General features: G+C 35.7%; 1 protein-coding gene across 3 annotated transcripts in view; it reads right to left on the bottom strand.

The window, feature by feature from the left end:
* The window catches only part of LOC149779250 (carboxyl-terminal PDZ ligand of neuronal nitric oxide synthase protein-like), a 139,654-nt gene that overhangs the window by 81,855 nt on the left and 39,016 nt on the right, over nt 1–18,783 (bottom strand). For all 3 annotated transcript variants that reach the window (XM_089939835.1, XM_089939834.1, XM_089939836.1), the window contains exon 4: nt 15,122–15,214. In XM_089939835.1, the coding sequence (XP_089795961.1) occupies nt 15,122–15,214 (93 nt within the window). The remainder of the gene's footprint in view (nt 1–15,121; nt 15,215–18,783) is intronic.

Genomic DNA, 18,783 nt, shown 5'->3' with positions numbered 1-18,783 from the left:
CCCTTTCACATTCATGGAAGGACATAAATACAGTACACTTAATGCAATTTTTTTTCTGTAGTGAGAAGGAACATAATCCCCCACATGCTCACTCTATGCTGAAGCTCCAGTCTGGAGGGGCAGAACATAGCAAATCACCAACACAATGGTAAACCTCCACCATGGAGGCAGCAGGTAGACACTATTGATTGACACTTAAACTGTCAGTACTTGCCAACCACCCATGGAAAGACCAAGAGATTTACAATTATATACAAATGAAGAATCAATTAACTCTGTTCTGATTATTTATTAGACAATAAAAGAAATCATTTCAAAACAGCCTTGTATACACAATACATGTTTGTTCAGAAACAGGTGGTCTGCTTCAATGCTGACTTCTATTTGTAGTTATTGGCAAGGTCAAAAAGTTATGTGCATTCCTAGAACAGTTAAAACTGTATAGATTAACAGATTTGCATTATGATCAGTGGAAAGAAGATATCACTGACACTTCTTGGAATTTTGCTGTCTGATTTTAATCAAAGAAATTGGAATTATCTTGTGTACTTACATAATAGGCATATCTTTTGACTTCTCTTGAACAGATTAAATTTATTAAATTGTTACAAACAAAAAGTAACTCTGAGATATCAATTCCAAATGACAACTGGTGCTATTTCAAATAATGAAAAGAAAACAAACCAAATTTACACCCTATCTTAACTATGTATTTAGTCTCTAAGCAGTAATTGCAATACAAACTGTCAACAACTTTCTATCTTGTGCACGTCTATGTTCTTAAGACTGTATAATACACAAGCTTGAGGCAGCCAGATTCTGAGATGAGTACTGTATGTGCACTGTAACAGGTATATGTGTACTGTAACAGGGACCCAACATCACGTTCTACAGAACACTTGATGGTAGCCAGCTAGATTCTCACAGGAGTACTGCATGTGTTCTGTAACTGGGACTGGACTTCGCTGATATTCTATGGAAATCAAGATTGTAGCCAGCAAGACATTGACTGTGACATGAGTACTGCATGTGTTCTCTAACAGGGACTGGACTTCAATGACGTTCTAGGGAAATCAAGATTGCAGCCAGCTAGACGCTGACATGAGTACTGCATGTGTTCTCTAACAGGGACTGGACATCGCTGATGTCCTACAGAAAACAAGATGGTAGCCAGCTAGATTCTGACATGAGTACTACATGTGTCCTATAACAGGGACTGGACTTTGCTGATGTTCTATGAAAATCAAGATTGCAGCCAGCTAGACACTGAGATAAGTACTGCATGTGTACTGTAACTGGAACCAGACTTCAATGACATTCTACAAAAATAAAGATGGCAGCCAGCTAGATTCTGACATGAGTACTGTATGTGTACTATAACTGGGACTGGACTTCACTGATGTTCTACAGAAAACTAGATGGCAGCCACCTAGATTCTGACATGAGTACTGTATGTGTACTGTAACAGGGACTGGACTTCTCTGATGTTCTACAGAACACAAGATGGCAGCCTACTAGATTCTGACATGAGTACTGTGCGTGTACTGTAACATGGACTAGACTTCATTGATGTTCTAAAGAAATCAAGATGGATTAAAAAATATTGACAGGAATTAGCATGTAAATTTCAGTTCCCAGTTTGGGAAAGGTGTCATTTATATTACACAAAGAGATCTAATATGAAGCATATTTAACAGCCACTATTATAGCCCAGCAATGAAGTCTGTTGACAGTCGATAAATAAATTTAAATAAATTTAATGACATTCAAGACAAATCTCTCTCTCTCTCTCTCTCTCTCTCTCTCTCTCTCTCTCTCACTCACTCACTCACTCACTCACTCACTCACACACACACACACACAGAGTTAATATCCAGTTTATATGGTTGTAGTTATTTATGAGAAACATGTACAGCTATTGTGTATAAGCCAGTGTACTGTGGGTCACTTTTAATATTGAAAAAAATAATTGTTTTGTTGTTTACACAACTGGACACACAACAGTAAATAAAGCTGACAACTATCTCCAAATGCCACAGCACCTGAAATTGCCAGCAATTTGTAGGGGGGTATGGTGCCTTTATGCCAGTCAAACCCTGCCTTGTGTGTATATGTAATCTGGATTTTTATTGTAGCTTTTACGATTTTTGACTACAATGTCTGCAGTGTGGCAGCTTGTAGTGATGTCTAGCACTGGGGCATCATGCTAGACATCATGCCACAGACATGTAGCATGACATCCCACCCAGTCACATTATCCTGACACCAGGCCAACCAGTCCTAATACTAACCTCTTAATGCTGAGGGCATAGCAAGGCAGCTGTTAGTGACATTTTTGTATGTCTTTATTATGACTCTGCCAGGGTTTTCAAGCCATGACCTCCAACATTGGAGGTGGATGCTCTAACTACTTAGGCCACCGGAGTGGTCCTCAACCTGCCATGAATTTCTATGTTACTATATGCCATAAAACACCAAACCAAACACACATCAGATTGTGTACTTCTTGATTATGCAAAATGAAAAGAAAATTTAACAAATAACCAGACGCATATCCTTGATGTAACTTCTATGCAAAGCTGTAGTGGTCATTTATTTGGCTGTCTTCATCACCTCTGCATGCAGGTCTTTCTCTCTCAGACAGAAATTAAATGATTTCGCAAATTATAATTTCAGCTGACATTTTGCAGATAATGAAATTGATAACTTTTATATTCGTTTGTCATGAACATAAGACATTCTATTTTCATAATGCTGAGACTAAATGCACCCCATTCATTTAGCTCCCGACTTCAAGCATTTCATTCGCTATTCCCACAATTTTCTGCTATTCTCATGGGTTAATATTCCATCTTTTCTCCATCATGGTTAATTTAAAATTTTAAAATTCATGTTTATATGTAACTATGCATCCATCGAAATTTTTCAGAGATCACAAACAGCCTCTTCTCTCTCTCAATGGTGTGAAATGAGTTTATGGCATATTTTTAAGAAGTTATCTATGCGTTTAATTTATAAGAAAAGATTATGTCCGAATACATGTATATTGATATACCATAACATATGGCGTTTGGCTATAAACAAAATCACTAGTAAGTTTATAATGCTAGTATTCTATTTTTTGTAATGCTGAGATACACATTTAGCCAGAACTTTACTGGCTCATTTTATCCAGTTTTCAATGACTGCTCACAACCTCCTACCCGCCGCACTCATTCCCTCTCTCTTATGTATACTTTCCTCAGACTTCTGTCATTCTGTTTTACCAGTGATATGCAAACTTGGGTTTTACCAGCTTTTTCATGTACAGAATTGTTGACTTTTATTATAAATAAATCACATTTTAGCAATCAAAGAACTGTATGTATTATTCTGAATTATTTGATCATAAAGAATATTCCGAAACTTCCAATAACTAAGGATTTAAAGATTAAAAAAACATGAAAATAAATTGATTCACAAAATACACAGTACAGTTAAAGTTCATGTCATTAGATTATGTTAATGTTATCTAAAATGTGTTTTGGAGGGAAGAAAGAAAACAAGTCTCCATCTCACAGATAATCACTGCAACCACTATGCCTTCTCTCTCTCTAAAATGAAACTCTTCAGAGAGTAATTGCTAGGGTCATAAAAAGGTAAACCATGCCCACTTAATAAAAAACACATACCCTCAATGGTAATTACTGGGTATGACTCCACAGGAAAGTATGGTCTACAAAGTTATTCTCCTTGAACTGTAGCAACTCAATCGAGACATGTGAGGAGAAGGGTGTATGGACTTTTCTTAATCGTCTCCATGCCTTTTCCATCTGCACCATAATGCATGGTGAAACCAACAATTCACATGAGCTGTACTGTATCCTGAAGTTCTTATTTAGAAGCTATAATCATCTTTCTCAGTATCTATCCATATATTTTAAGGATTTCATTGTGTTGTCCTTATCTTTGATTTCACATGATTTTTTTTTTAACGCATTAACCCCTAGCAATGAGCTTACATGGCAGGAGTTAGTAGCCTACTGCCGAGCTCTGCATGTAGCATCAAGGTCATGTAAGATACACTAAAGTGGGTGGTATTATAGAACGGTAGACATATGTAGCTCTACAATCATACCAAATAATCTGGAAGTTCTAGTTGCACTACAAAATAAAGAGGGAAAAACATAATTTTTTAGACCAGATTTTGGTTCCACCCAAAATTCACACGCGTGTCCAGATTTTAGACTTTTTGGTCTCAGATCTAAGGCAGACCAGTGTGAACTTCAAACAGACAGATGAACCTTTGCAAAAAGTAGAATAAGATGAGCATTTGGAATAAAGAGTGGTTTCGATACGAAAATGATGGGTCCATTAAGCACCAAAAAAAATAAGAACTCCAACTTTTATGCTTCTGCTCATGCATGAGCCAAACAGCCAATGAAAAACAATGTTTCTAACACAACTAGGCATTAGGTTACTGGAAAATCTCCTGGAAGTTGATGTATTAGGATGTTTTCAGAAATAGCTTTCAAAAGTGTTTCCTACTCGAATTTCAGGCGAAAACGATAAAAACCTCTAGGGGTTAATGTGTTAAAGAATAATTTGCATCCTCTTTACAATGGACCTTTTACCACTTGGGACACATTTATTTAGCGATGAGGGGACACATTTATTTAGCAATGAGGGTTCATCTTCCTGCAGATTTAAGCAAGGTTTTTACCACTACCACTTTTAGCACCTAATTTCTACTAAATACTATATAACCAGAAATGTGCTGATGTATCGAAGATGTGTGCTACCTCTGGGCTGAAAGTAGCAAGCAAGCCAAGAATTGCTCTTTTTCCAAAATCAATTTTTTGCTATTTCCACTTTACTTAATATTTTGGAGACAACTCAGTTAAACACGGTCTTTCAGTTCTATACTCTTATTCTTTTTATTTCTACACTCTTATCCCTTTCATTTTTACACTTACTCCTATTATTTCTATACTCTTACTCCTTTTATTTCTATACTTACTCATCTTATTTCTACTCTTCTTTTATTTCTACTCTTCTTCTTTTAATTTTTATACTCTTACTCTTTTTATTTCTACTCAAACTCCTTTAATTTCTATAGTCTTACTCTTTTTATGTCAACTCTTACTCCTTTTATTTCTACTCATACTTTTATTTCTAAACTCTTACTCTTTTATTTCTGCTCTTACCCCTTTTATTTCTATACTTACTCATTTTATTTCTACTCTTACTCCTTTTATTTATATACTCTTTTTATTTCTACACTCTTATTCCTTTTATTTATATACTCTTACCTCTTTTATTTCAATACTCTTACTCATTTTTTAGTTCAACTCTTACTCTTTTTTTTCTATACTCTTACTCCTTTTGTTTCTACTCTCCTTTCATTTCTACACTCTTCCTCTTTTTAGTTCTAAACTCTTACTCATTTTAGTTCCACATGTGCACCTTACAGTTCTACACTCTTGCTCCTTTAAGTCATGCAATCTAACTCCTTCTAGTTCAACATCTGTGCTCCTTTTAGTTCTACACTCTTGCTCATTTTCATTCTACACTCATTTTAGTTCAGTACTTGCTCCTTTTATGTCTAAACTATTGCTTCTTGAAGTTATTTTTTTACTCCTTTTAGCTCTACACTCTTACTCCTTTTAGCTCTAAACTCTTACTTTTTTTAGCTCTATACTCACACTCCTTTTAGCTCTACACTATTACTCCTCTACATTCAAACTCATTTTAGGTTTACACTCTTACTGCTTTTAGTTCAATTTACTGATTTTAGTTCTATACTCTTACTCCTTTTAGTTCTACCCTCTTACCCACTTTAGTTCTACACTTTTACTCCCCTTAGCTCTACATTCTTACTCATTTTAGTTCTATATACCTTTTTCAGGAATTCGAATCTGGGTTTTTCCACTCCAATATTTAGTCATAAGGGGGAGGGCCGAGTTGAGATGAGAGTCACGATGCAGTAACATAAAGCAATAGATACTCATTTATTGTTAAAAACACTTGATGAAAACGTACATTTCAACTCTTATACTCTTATACTATCTGTAGCAATCTATAATGACAAATGTTCTATTCTTTTTTTTTGGGGGGGGGGGAGGAGGGTGCTCTCTCCGGTTGATCTTTTCAGATCATTTGGGGAGGCCCTCCTACCCTACTTGTGGTTGTGTTGTGCTGTATTCTTTTTATTTATTTTATGTTTTACCATATTCTGTACATGTATAATTGGAGATATATATATATATATATATATATGTGTGTGTGTGTGTGTGTGTGTGTGTGTGTGTGTGTGTGTGTGTGTGTGTGCATGTATGTATATAATATTTATTTATTTTTTATTTTTATTTTTTTATTCCTGTTTCAATTAGTATATCTTTTAATAATATTTTTTTTTAAATTGAATTGATGGAACTATTTGAGGCATTCATTGTCTTCTACGATGAAAGTTCTATTCATGTAAGAAGTGTAGGTCACTCGAGTTGCCCTACATCAAATGCACATGACTGTACTGGATGTGGCTATGGGTTAGATTTGGCTAGCTAAAAATAGTATCTGAAAAGGATCTATACTCTTAATCGGTCAAGTTCTGCACTCTTTCTCCTGTTATTTCTACACTCTTGCTTCTTTAAGTTCTACACTTTTATACTTTAGTTCTACACTCTTGCTTCTTTTAGTTCAACACTTTAGACTTAGTTCTACATTTTTGCGTCTTGTAGTTCTACATTCCTTATCTGTTTCTTACTATTCTGCGTTTCCAGATTCCTTAAGCAGGTATCTGTTTTAACAGGATTTAAAATTCCCCAGGGTCTTCACAGCTGTTACCCATGCAGAACAGAGGCTCTCATATCAGCTATAAGTAATTGGTCCCATTCTAATATGCCCTGATGGACCTAATTACCAGATCATGGCATAATCATCCTTTCACATGCATGAGTTGTTTTATATGGAAAGTAGATTTAACAGACCAGATTAAATTAAGATTATTAACACCCAAGCTTAAATGATGAGACTGGATTAAATTGAGAAAATCATCACCCATAAATTGAGAAAATTATCGCCTACCCTAACTGATGAGGCAGATTAAATTGAGAAAATGATCATACACCCTAACTGCTTCATTCCCAAAGGAGAGTTAAAACAGATGTGTGAATACACAACATGTACAAACTCATGTACACATATGGTATTCCAGACCCTGTAGCTCAACTTTATTCTTGACTAAAATCAACTGGTCAATGTTTGAGAATGTAAGCACATAAGAAAATTTGAGTGACAAGCTAACAAATAAAAAGAACATTTTAAAAATTCTTAATGGAAGTATATTTCTTTACAATTCTTTACAAGATCTCACCATTATCAAGGAAAGGCTTTTTCAAACTACTTTACTTTGTACACATATATATATTATAAAGTAAATTTACAGCACAGTTAATTTAAAATAAAAGGTATACGTCATGATACAGTTTATGTTGATTATGTTAAAGATATTCTACCAACATCTAAACCAATAAATATACCTATCTGCCAGTGCTCAAAGAATTTTTTCTTAAACACAGGCCCAGGGCTGGTGGTTTTAAAAAAAATCACAAGCCCTGACTGAAATTCCACAAGCCCAGATTCCTATTTCCATATGCCCAAATTTCCCTTTCTTTAATATTATTTGTCACACAATGTTGCAATTGCGACACTTCAAATATAAATTCAGTAGGGTTCAATAGGGGGTCTGATTAGGTACAGCAAGTGTCATCAGTATTCACCACTACACTCATTAAACAGACACTGGATGGTCCTGGTGTTCAAACTCCTATACTGGATTCTCTCAATGAATCCTGATCAGAAACGTGTTGATGTATGTCAATATGTTTGCTTTTGTTGTTGTTGTTGTTGCTGTTGTTGTAGGGTTTAACGCCATTTTTCAGCACAAGATAGGCTATACATGGCGGCCAGTATAAATGGTGGAGGAAGAACCTGGAGAAACTCAGGGAAGAACCACCGACCCACGAGAAGCTACTGGCAGGCTTTCCCACGTACCCACACTAGCCGAGCCTTGGAATCGAACCCACGCAGACAGAGGTGAGATGGCAGTGATCCGGAACGGTAAGCGCTTTAGACCACTTGGCCACTCAGGGCCCCTTCAATGTTTGCAGTATGTGCACAGAATTAACTGCGTCCCAACCCCATTTTTCTGTTGCTGGTAAAACTCCGACCAGCAGTTCTGAAACTTATTTTTGTTCGGCTTTGCTGATAGCCAATTGCTGCCTAAATCAGCTTCAAAAACGAATCACACTTGAACACCATTCTGACAATTTAAATGATCATGCTTTGCATTTTATATATGCTAACAAGTCCAACTTCAGCAAAACGTTACCGCTGTTCACAAACATGTCAAAATCCAAAATACATACGGCTTTAACATTCTCATTCATAGCAATGACATGTAATAACTTTTGTTCTCCTACAAGATTCTGGCATCTCTCCAATTTACATATATAATGGGTTGTTCAACGTCCTGATCCTACCTATTCAAATTAGCATAATGGATTCACCCATTGTAGATTTCAAACACATCTCACCAGCTATTGTCTTGCCAATATTATTAAGTAATATGTGAAATGGTGTATTATACTTGACCTCATTGCCTTTTAATTGCCACTGCCCAAAGGACAGTTATACATGCTACATGTAACGGGCATATAGGCCTACTGAAAGTGGTGTTTTTTATTTATTATTTTTTTGTCTTTCTATTTTTTAAATTTACATGAATTTTTTCTCTCGAAACACAACCATGTCAGGGGGTTTGGGAGTACAAAATCATGTTTTTAGCATGACGCAGAGTTCCAATTTGATTAAAATCAGATCTCCACTTCATGAGGACAGTGGTGATCTGATTTTAATCTGACTGCACCGTGTTCAGATATGTCAATATCTTGAAAATACATTTCTGCATGACAAATTAAAATTTTGTCCACATGCCCAGCAGGCACCTCTCTTAGATTATAGGACAGGCCCAATCTGAAATTAGAGTAGCACCGGGCATCGGGCTATAAGATTTTTCTTAGCTCTACCCTGCAAATAAAACTTATACTTATCTCCCTTAATTCTCCAATTTTATCTGGAGTTAGAAGTCGCTTCTTCTATTTTCTGCCTCTAGTTATAGTACTTTATTGAAATGTGCATAACCTTGGTGACAGAAGATCCCTCACTAAGTTTTGTAATAGGTAAGGGTAATCACAGGGAAAGATCACAATATATCATAGTGGCTATGACTTCATAAGCAACAGATTTTTTCAAAAGAAAGAAATATTTTGGTAACACTTGTGCCATATGTGCTTTTTAAGTAGGGTATGTTCTCCTACAATAGGACCTAGGACACCATCAAAATAATTTAATGATACGTAAGACCAGTCATGTAAATTTATCAATAAATAAGACCAAGGACCAGTCAAGTAACGTTCTTGATAAATAAGTTAAGTGGTCAGTCATGTAAGTTTATTGATAAATAAGATAAGTGGTCAGTCATGTAAGTTTATTGATAAATAAGATAAGTGGTCAGTCATGTAGTTTATTGATAAATAAGATAAGTGGTCAGTCATGTAAGTTTATTGATAAGTAAGACCAGGGACCAGTCAAGTAACTTTACTGGTAAATAAGAAGAGGGGCCAGTCAAGTAACTTTATTAAGATCAGTGGTCAATCATGTAACTTCACCGATAAATAAGACAGGGCCAATCAAGTAAAATTACTGATAAATAAGACTAAGAACCAGTCATGATACATTGTTGATAAATAAGACCAGAAGCCAGTCAAGTAACTTTATTAATAAATAAGATCAGTGGTCAATCATGTAACTTCATTGATAAATAAGACAGGGCCAGTCAAGTAAGTTTATTGATAAATAAGACCAAGGACTAGTCATGATACATTGTTGATAAATAAGACCAGGGTCCATTCAAGTAATTTTACTGATACACAAGACTAGCAGCAGTCATATAAGGTTTTTAACAAATAAGACAAGGGGCCAGTCGTACAAGTTTATTGATAAATAAGACAAGAGGCCAGCCAATTTAGTGCATTCATAAGTGGTGGGTTGGCTTATTATCAGACAAGTTTATTACATAAAAGCTTTTCAGACTACTGAATAAGTGGAGATGGACTTACCATCAAGTATTGGTTTATCAACAAATATAAGCAAATCATAAATTGTGGACTTACTATCAAGCATGGACTTGTCATCAACCCTAGATTTATCATTAGGCAAGGGTTTAGATCTAATCATGAAGCAAGGGCTTAGGGATTATCATCAAGCAAGGGCTTAGAGATTATCATTAAGCAAAGGCTTAGGGCTTTTCATCAAGGGCTTAGAGCTCATCATCAAGCTTGGACTTGGGTCTTATTGTCCAGCAAAAGCTTAGGTCTTACTGTCCAGCAAGGGCTTAGGGCTTTTCATCAAGCAAGGTCTTATTGTCAAACAAAGGCTTAGGGTTGATCATCAAGCAAGGGTTTAGGTCTTATTGTCAAGAAAGGGCTTAGGGCTGATCATCAAGTAAGGGCTTGGGTCTCATTGTCAAACAAGGGCTTAGGGCTGATCATCAAGTAAGGGCTTAGGTCTTATTGTCCAGCAAGGGCTTAGGGCTTTTCATCAAGCAAGGGCTTAGGTCTTATTGTGCAGCAAGGGCTTAGGTCATATTGTCAAACAAGGGCTTAGGGCTGATCATCAAGCAAGGGCTTAGGTCTTATTGTCAAGCAAGGGCTTAGGTCTTATTGTCAAACAAGGGCTTAGGGCTGATCATCAAGTAAGGGTTTAGGTCTTATTGTCAAGCAAGGGCTTAGGTCTTAGTGTCAAGGAAGGGCTTAGGGCTATTCATCAAGGAAGGGCTTAGCATTTATCATCAAGCAAGGGCTTAGGGCTTGTCATTAAGGGCTATGGGCTTATCGTCAAGCAAGGGCTTAGGGCTTTTCATCAAGCATTGGGCCTATCATCTAACATGGGCTTAATCCTTCTGACATTCGCTCTAGTCCCCTGCTCTCACTCAACTGCATAATAAAATCATTTTTATACATAAAACAATAATAAAATTTGACTAACTTTAATGAGAAAAAATGAGAAGCTTCAATTCTGTCAAAACTCAAAAGTAATATTTGCTGAGTTTGTTTCAGTTAGTAAAGTATTTTCTACATTTTAGTCCATTTTGGGGGATCTGTTACAGGCCTCTACTAATAGCCCACACTGATTATAGGTAATCTGTTACAGGCCTCTGCTAATAGCCCACACACTGATTATAGGTAATCTGTTACAGGCCTCTGCTAATAGCCCACACACTGATTATAGGTAATCTGTTACAGGCCTCTGCTAATAGCCCACACATTGATTATAGGTAATCTGTTACAGGCCTCTGCTAATAGCCCACACACTGATTATAGGTAATCTGTTACAGGCCTCTGCTAATAGCCCACACATTGATTATAGGTAATCTGTTACAGGCCTCTGCTAATAGCTCAGACCTGCCAACCTTAACGGGTCTGTCTCAGTAAGACAGCTGATTTTTTCCCCGCAAGATTGACCAGTTTTCAGTAAAGTGTAAGAAAATATCAATCTGCTATTGTAAAGCTGGAAAGCTTAATTAAAAGTTTGAGGCAGCGATGATAACATTGTGTTCAACTAGAGGCTTCTTTTCCCTTTTGTCTTAAAAATGCATCACTTTCGGGACGCCATTTAAAAAAAATTCTATAATCAACCATTTGTTCTCGCAGACACTTCACATGAACAAATAGGTGCAGTTTAAAGCATCTGGGGTGCTGATGTAAAGTTAGTCTGGTTCTCTAACTAATTTCACTAATTCTAATATAAAATCCAGATCCAAAAAGAACCAAAGATGAACCAATTACCCGGATTTTTCGGCAAATATAATTTTTCCTAAGTTTTTGCTTGTATGCCGTAAGTCTGTGTTTTAAGGGTAAATTTCATAAGACTTACGGCAAAATCGTAAGAGTTGGCAAGTCTGATAGCTTACACACTGATTATAGGTAATTCTGAGCATGTTTGATTTACATGCACACTATGGTCTATTCAGATGTCGAAATACAAAATTGTATTATTCACATTTATTCTATTTCCTTGAAAGTCTCTATCTCTTTCACACACACACACACACACACACACACACACACACACACACACACACAATTATAAATCAATACCCTGAATTAGATTTACATATCCATTCACCAAACTGATTTTCCATAGAATTCATTATTATCTCATTTGGACAAGTCAATTTAAAGACCTGTTGTTTATATCATAAATGCATACAAGACACGTCACTTAATAGACCTGTTGTTGCTATGTTAAATGCATACAAAAACACCCAAAATTAATTCTGGATCAATCCTCAACCAGTCTGATTTTCCCAGTTGGTTAATCAATTCCATAATATGGAATTATGGATATGGCATAGCTGGCTTCATTTTAGTCTGCCAACTTTTAATCAATGATTTAGTTTTCATATTTGGTGCAAGAATGTTCACTTTATGGCACCCATAAAAAAGACCCAAAAAAAGAAAGATGGAATGTCACTACAAATGAATTTAGGATGACTTAATCAAGTACATACTGCACTTACTTAACAGAGTGTGCTGATATGACACCCAACTTCAATGACTGACAGAAATGTCTTACTAATTACTATTAGCTACGACACAAATCAAGAGCACACAAAGATCACTGAGAGAAAATTGATTAAAATTTTCAGCTGAAAGAATGCTGCATTTTTTCCAGATTAACGTATAATGAGAAATGAGCTTTGATTCAAATGAACAAACTAAATTCTAGAGTGGAATTGTTACTCAAACATGAGGAATTTAAAAGATCCCAGCATGTAAGGCTTGTGACTGTAGAGGCTGATAAGTACTGTATATCACAGCCATGGATAAAGAATGATTCAAGGTGTAAAATGTTGATAAAGTAGCTACTGCAGAAACTAATAAATCCACAACATAAGTGCCTGCAGTCCAAAAAAGTTAAAAAATTGAGAATAAAATTTTACAAAAAACACAAAAACTTCTAAAATTGCATTAACATTTAACCAAGCCAGCTATACATGCATATAAACATGCCAACCAGATCTCATCTGTCTTCCTCTAATGTCTTTTGTTTCACTGTTTAATCAAGGTTTTCATCAAAATGTCTGTCCAAAAAGATCAAATGTGAAGAAAAAAAGAAACAAATTTTAAAATTCAAATAATTGCCATAAAATCAGATGGAGTTATCTACATGTTAGTATAAATATGTCCAACAAATTTCCTGTATCAACCTAAAGTTGCATAACCCTGTTATTAGAGATAGAAATTGTTTACATCACTGATGCAAAGCTGATAAGAAAACTAAAGTTAACTTTGTAAACATTGCCCCAATGCAGGCCAAAAAGTAGAAAAATGTTTAAAAGTTCATAAAATTGCAACCATTGCATGAAAATGTATTCAAGTCAACAACAAAATTGTACATGTAAGCCTCCATATTAAATTTCATTTATCTATCTGCTTGCTGTAATGTGCAAACAAAGCTTTCATCAAGATCACAAATGGTCAATGTGTGAAACGTTTTTAAAAAAATTGCAAAACAAATGTCAGAAATTTATATAATAGCCTGAAAATCTAATCAAGTCATCTATCAATATCCTGATTTGTCTACATTTACAATAATAGTACACCTACTACAAGTAGAGCATGGCTGACTGGAAATTTTTGACCAATAAGTTTCAATGACCTTGTCCTCTTGTCAAGGCATGTGACCTTGAACTAAACTTACTGAGCAGACACCATTACTTCTGTATTAAACCTATCATTAATGAAACCTTTGCCCCAAAACTAAAAGGTTTCTTATTACACTATATGCAAGCCATCAACACAATTTGGTATGGGAACTCACTCAAGAACAACAGTTATTCCACAAAACCCATTTTTCTTGAGTCACAACTACTGTGACCATTATTTTTTAACTCAGAATCAATAGACCTCTTGTGTACCTTAAGTACAAGCCCTCCACATATTCTGGTAAAGGTAGGAAGTTTGAACATAAGTTATTATGCAAAAAAAATTCTGTTTAGAGTTTGAGTGACACTGACCTTTATCTTTTTACCCCAATATCAATAGGTTTCTTTCTTTGGTGAAAGTACATTGTCAATAACTGATACTCTTGTGTGGAAACAATCTTCATCAGCCACAATGACCTTGACCTTTCTAAAACATAAAATCAATAATAGTTTACCTCATTTCTTCTTCATGTCATACTAACCTTGACATTCTGACTGCAAAAATAAGTAGGTTCTTCCTAACCCCCAAATGAAAACCATACTGTGATATAAAACTAATTATACTTTGAAGAAACCATTTTTCTTGTTTTCGTCAGTGACCATGACTTTTATTCCCAAACAAACACTTTTTATGTATCCCAAGAGCAAGCCAGCAACAAAGTGCTGTGAGGTAGAACTAATGTTATTCTGTACAAAATAATATTTCTTGTTCTGGACAGTGACTTTAACCTTTCATTGTGACCTTGAAATCCCATGGCTTTTTCCTCAAACCCAAATGAAAGCAACACACAAAGTTGGTAACATGATATGCAGGAGAACTCAACTTATTATACACAAATGAAATGGAAAATGGATGGATGGACATAGTACTGAATAAAAATCAGTCCAGTTTTATGATAGAATAAGAATACATGAATCATACATCGAGGAGTACCTAGGAAAAAAGCAAGTACAGGCATTCAAAGTCTTTCCAATCTGTTCCTGCTTTCAGACAATACATTATGTATTATTATTTTAATGGGATCTAGTACTAAATACATAAATTACAATCCTACAATTAGATTATTTTAAACATTGAAAAAAATCTGTACTCAAGTACCAATGCTTCAAATGTCTTAGTACATCTGATGTAAAACAGCAAACATTCAAGCAAGCCAAAACTGCAATGAACATGCAACACATGTACAGAAACAGAGCCAGAACCTGCTGCAAGGAGCCTGGATCCATTGATGGATCCCTAATGAATAATAAAAATAACATTTCTACAGTAAAGAAAATTTACATCCATATTCTGTCAGCATAGTTTAGTACCTTCTTTTTCTTTCGCAAATTGACTCTCACGCCATCAACGGAAATGATAACATTGACTTTCTTCTTTTTGATCGCTTTTGCCTTGAATTCATACTGGAAAAAAGAAATACTAATATTAAACACTAAATCTAAATTGTATGTAAGAATTAAAATATTTAGAAAAGCTACAATTTAGATAACAATTTAAATTACAAAGCCTAAAATATCAGGGCATTTGCTAGGCTTCGCATTTGGCAACAAATGTGAAAGAATTTTGAAAGTGGTGCTATTATTGTTATTAACTGGCGAAAGTTGCAGATGACAAATTTCTATAAAGTAAGTTTTTAATTTTTCATTGATATAAGCAAATTGGGCCACATAATATTATCTTTGGCAGTCTGTGGATCATGTTGGTAGATGACGAATAAGACATTCTTTGAAAATGATTGCAGCTAATTGCAAGTGTCAGTCGGTTTTGAGGAGCAATTAAATGTGATTAGCAGGAAATAAAGGAATGACCAAGGGGATAAACTCTATTGTTGAACAGGTTGGCAAAAAGATTTGGTGTCATTTGCACACGTTAATTTATGTTTACAGCAAACTAAGTGTCAAACACACTTGGGACTCCTTAGTGTTTTAGGGGGTTTTTGTGGTCTGACCTTAAATTAGTAACACAGGAGGCCGCTACAAGGATGCCAGTCATCAACTGTAAAACTCCCAAGTCGCTTTATCCATGAAAAATTAAAAATTTACTTTATAAAACAAGTCTGTCTCAACCACAAATAATACAGCTAATCTTGCTCTGAAAAACAAAGATTTATATCCAGTTTCATCTGCGGCAGCTACCAGGTTATTTGTTGCCCCTATTTCTACCACCGAGAGGGGTGGGGTTCAGTTGCCAGCATCTGTCATCAAAACAAACTTACGAAATTCTATGGGTATATCTACTCTGCAAAATTTAATGAGAATTCCTGTTGATGGGCTCAGTGTTGAGAATGTTCATGTCAGGAGGACATTTAAGAAAATGGTCTGGGGGGAAAATTGAGGTGGATATTGATGAAATGTCAGCGACATTGTTCATAAAGACTAAGCAGTATTTTATATTAGCAGTTATAAAGAAACATTCTTATTCATTCTTGCTTTTCATATGCTTTTCATATTTTTGTTCTTTAAAATGTAATAAAAACATGTAAAAACTTTTTTATTGTCATGTTTATATAGATTAAAAATAGGGTCAATATAATATTACGCATACATTTAAGTCCCTGTATCATGGCATAAAATCGCTCCTATGGCTGAAAAGTGGCTCCAAATTTCTAAATTTGGCAAATTTCATGGCACAAAGAAAAAAAAACCCAAGGGAGGTCCTGAATATTTTTTAAAAATTTAGCAAAACTTGATCCAAGAACATTGGCAAAATGGATTGGTCTGAGTACATTGGCTTTGGACTGGGACATAAAAAGGATACTATTCTGACCTACTTTGATAACAATCAAGATTCCAACTACTGCCTTTAAAAATAGCATTACCAAACAGATCTAATTGGTCGTTATGATTGTTGCATTCATGTCTCAAATAGTAAAAATGCCCCAAGAAATCATAGCTACTGCCAACAAAAATGATCTGTCACAACAGATAGTCTTTCAAAGCAGCACTCCAATTTGCAAGTCAAATGATCACATTTGCAACTAAATATGGGCTTTTGCTTATAAAAAATATGATTTCTGGGTGTTACTGATGCAAGAGTAAATGTTCATATAAACTGTAACTCAGATGATAAGTAAATTTTATTCTGCATCATTGAGCTGGGGCATGGGGGGGGGGGCAAACATATACAACTTGCTGGCTACAACTGCACTGCTTTAATACAATATGATTTCAGTCCAAGTCCTTTTGACTGGGACCTAGACTGGGACCTAGACTACAGGACATCAGAGTAGGATGGGAGAAGGGAATCTCTGCAATAGTAAAAGATAAGAATTACCTAATTAAAATTAATTTGTACCCCTCCCCCCCCCCAAAAAAAACAATATACTTTTTAACACATTAACCCCTTGAGCTTTTTGTCATTTTTGCCTGAAAATCGAGTAGGAAACACATTTTGAAAGCTATTTCTGAACAGACTCAAAAACACCAAATCCCCGGTCATCTTTCAATAACAAACTGCCTAGCTGTGTCAGAAACATCGTTTTTTACTGGCTATTTGACTCATGCATGAGCAGAAGGGTAAAAGTTGGATTTTTTTTTTTTTTTTTGCTAAACGGAGCCATTATTTTTGTATGGAGACCACTCTTTATTGCAAATGCCCATCTAATCCTACTTTTTGCAAAGGCTCATCTGTCTGTTTGCAGTTCATACCAGTTTGCCTTAGATCTGAGACCAAAAAGTCTAAAATCCGCACACAAAATCAGATTCCGACCACAGTCGAATTTTGGTTTAAAAAATGTCGGGTCCAAAATATTAGGTTTTTCTCTCTGTATTTTGTAGTGCAACTAGATATTCCAGATTATTTGGTATCATTGTAGAGCTACATCTGTCCACCTTTCTATAATACCACCCAGTTTGCATGACCATGACGCTACAGAGCTCAGCAGTAGGCTACTACCTCCTGCCCCATAAAGTCGTCGCTAGGGGTTAATGTGTTAACAACAGTAATATATTAGCTACTCATGCGCTGATGAATTTATGTGGGGGGGGAGGTTATGGGCTCAAAGATTATGGTATTAAAACTACTGTACTACTTAACTATTCACTACATTTGGCTGGCAAAACACTGGGCTATGTGTTGTGCCATCACTATTGTGCCCAAGAAAAAAATGCCTCTCTGATGTGTCAAAAACCAACTCCATTAGCAACAACACTAACATCATGAGGTTTAATTCTCATGAAAGAAAGTTCGAATTCAATGACAGACTGACATAATTCTTGATAGTGAGATCAATCCACCTGAAGACAGTGCCTCAGTATTGGAGATGTAGGAAAGCAGTCAAATAAAGCCTAATGGCTGTAATAGAAAAATCAAACCTCTCTTGATTATCCCCAGCACAGAGACTCAGATCTCAATAGGAACTGGAGCTAATGAAGGTAGCTAATTCTTAGCCAGGAACTCTGGTTGGCAAAGAGAAAGCAAACCATAAACGCTGTTGAAACATAAACAACACATTTCCACTGACAAGGCATGAACCTTGCTCCTTCTCCTCAAGGAGCTAAAGAGAGTAGGAGAACAGTCATATTGGTAAAACCCTCAAAAGATCAACTCATTGGGTTCATAAGTGGATTTTGACAATGCCCAAAGACAAAAAAGATTCCATATTAGTTTTAATGAAGAAGATACCGGAAAGGTGACTATCACAGAACACCTAGAAAACTTAAGAGTGTCAGAGCTATCCTACAGCCTTGACAATGAACACGGAACATTCACTTTCCTCAAAAATGAAGGGGAAAAATCTACAACTATTCTCAAAGTGGGGCAGCCATGATTAATGTGTTTTCCTATTGTGCCAATCATAGGAGATTCTCCACTCTGCATCATAAAACCTCAAAACAGAATGCCTCCAAGATTGAACAGTGAAGTTGGGGTTCTTGCTAGAAAAATGATCCTGGTAGATTGATCAGTTGAGATGATTCAAGGATGAAGGTACAGAATATGCGAGTTCTAGGGGAGAGTGATTCCAAATGGTGCA

Source organism: Sinohyriopsis cumingii, chromosome 17 (genome assembly GCF_028554795.1).
Source record: "Sinohyriopsis cumingii isolate HCF-2022 chromosome 17, ASM2855479v2, whole genome shotgun sequence".
Classification (NCBI taxonomy): Eukaryota; Metazoa; Mollusca; class Bivalvia; order Unionida; family Unionidae; genus Sinohyriopsis; species Sinohyriopsis cumingii.
Note: the sequence above shows the minus strand (reverse complement) of the source record. Positions and strands in the feature narration are given on the sequence as shown.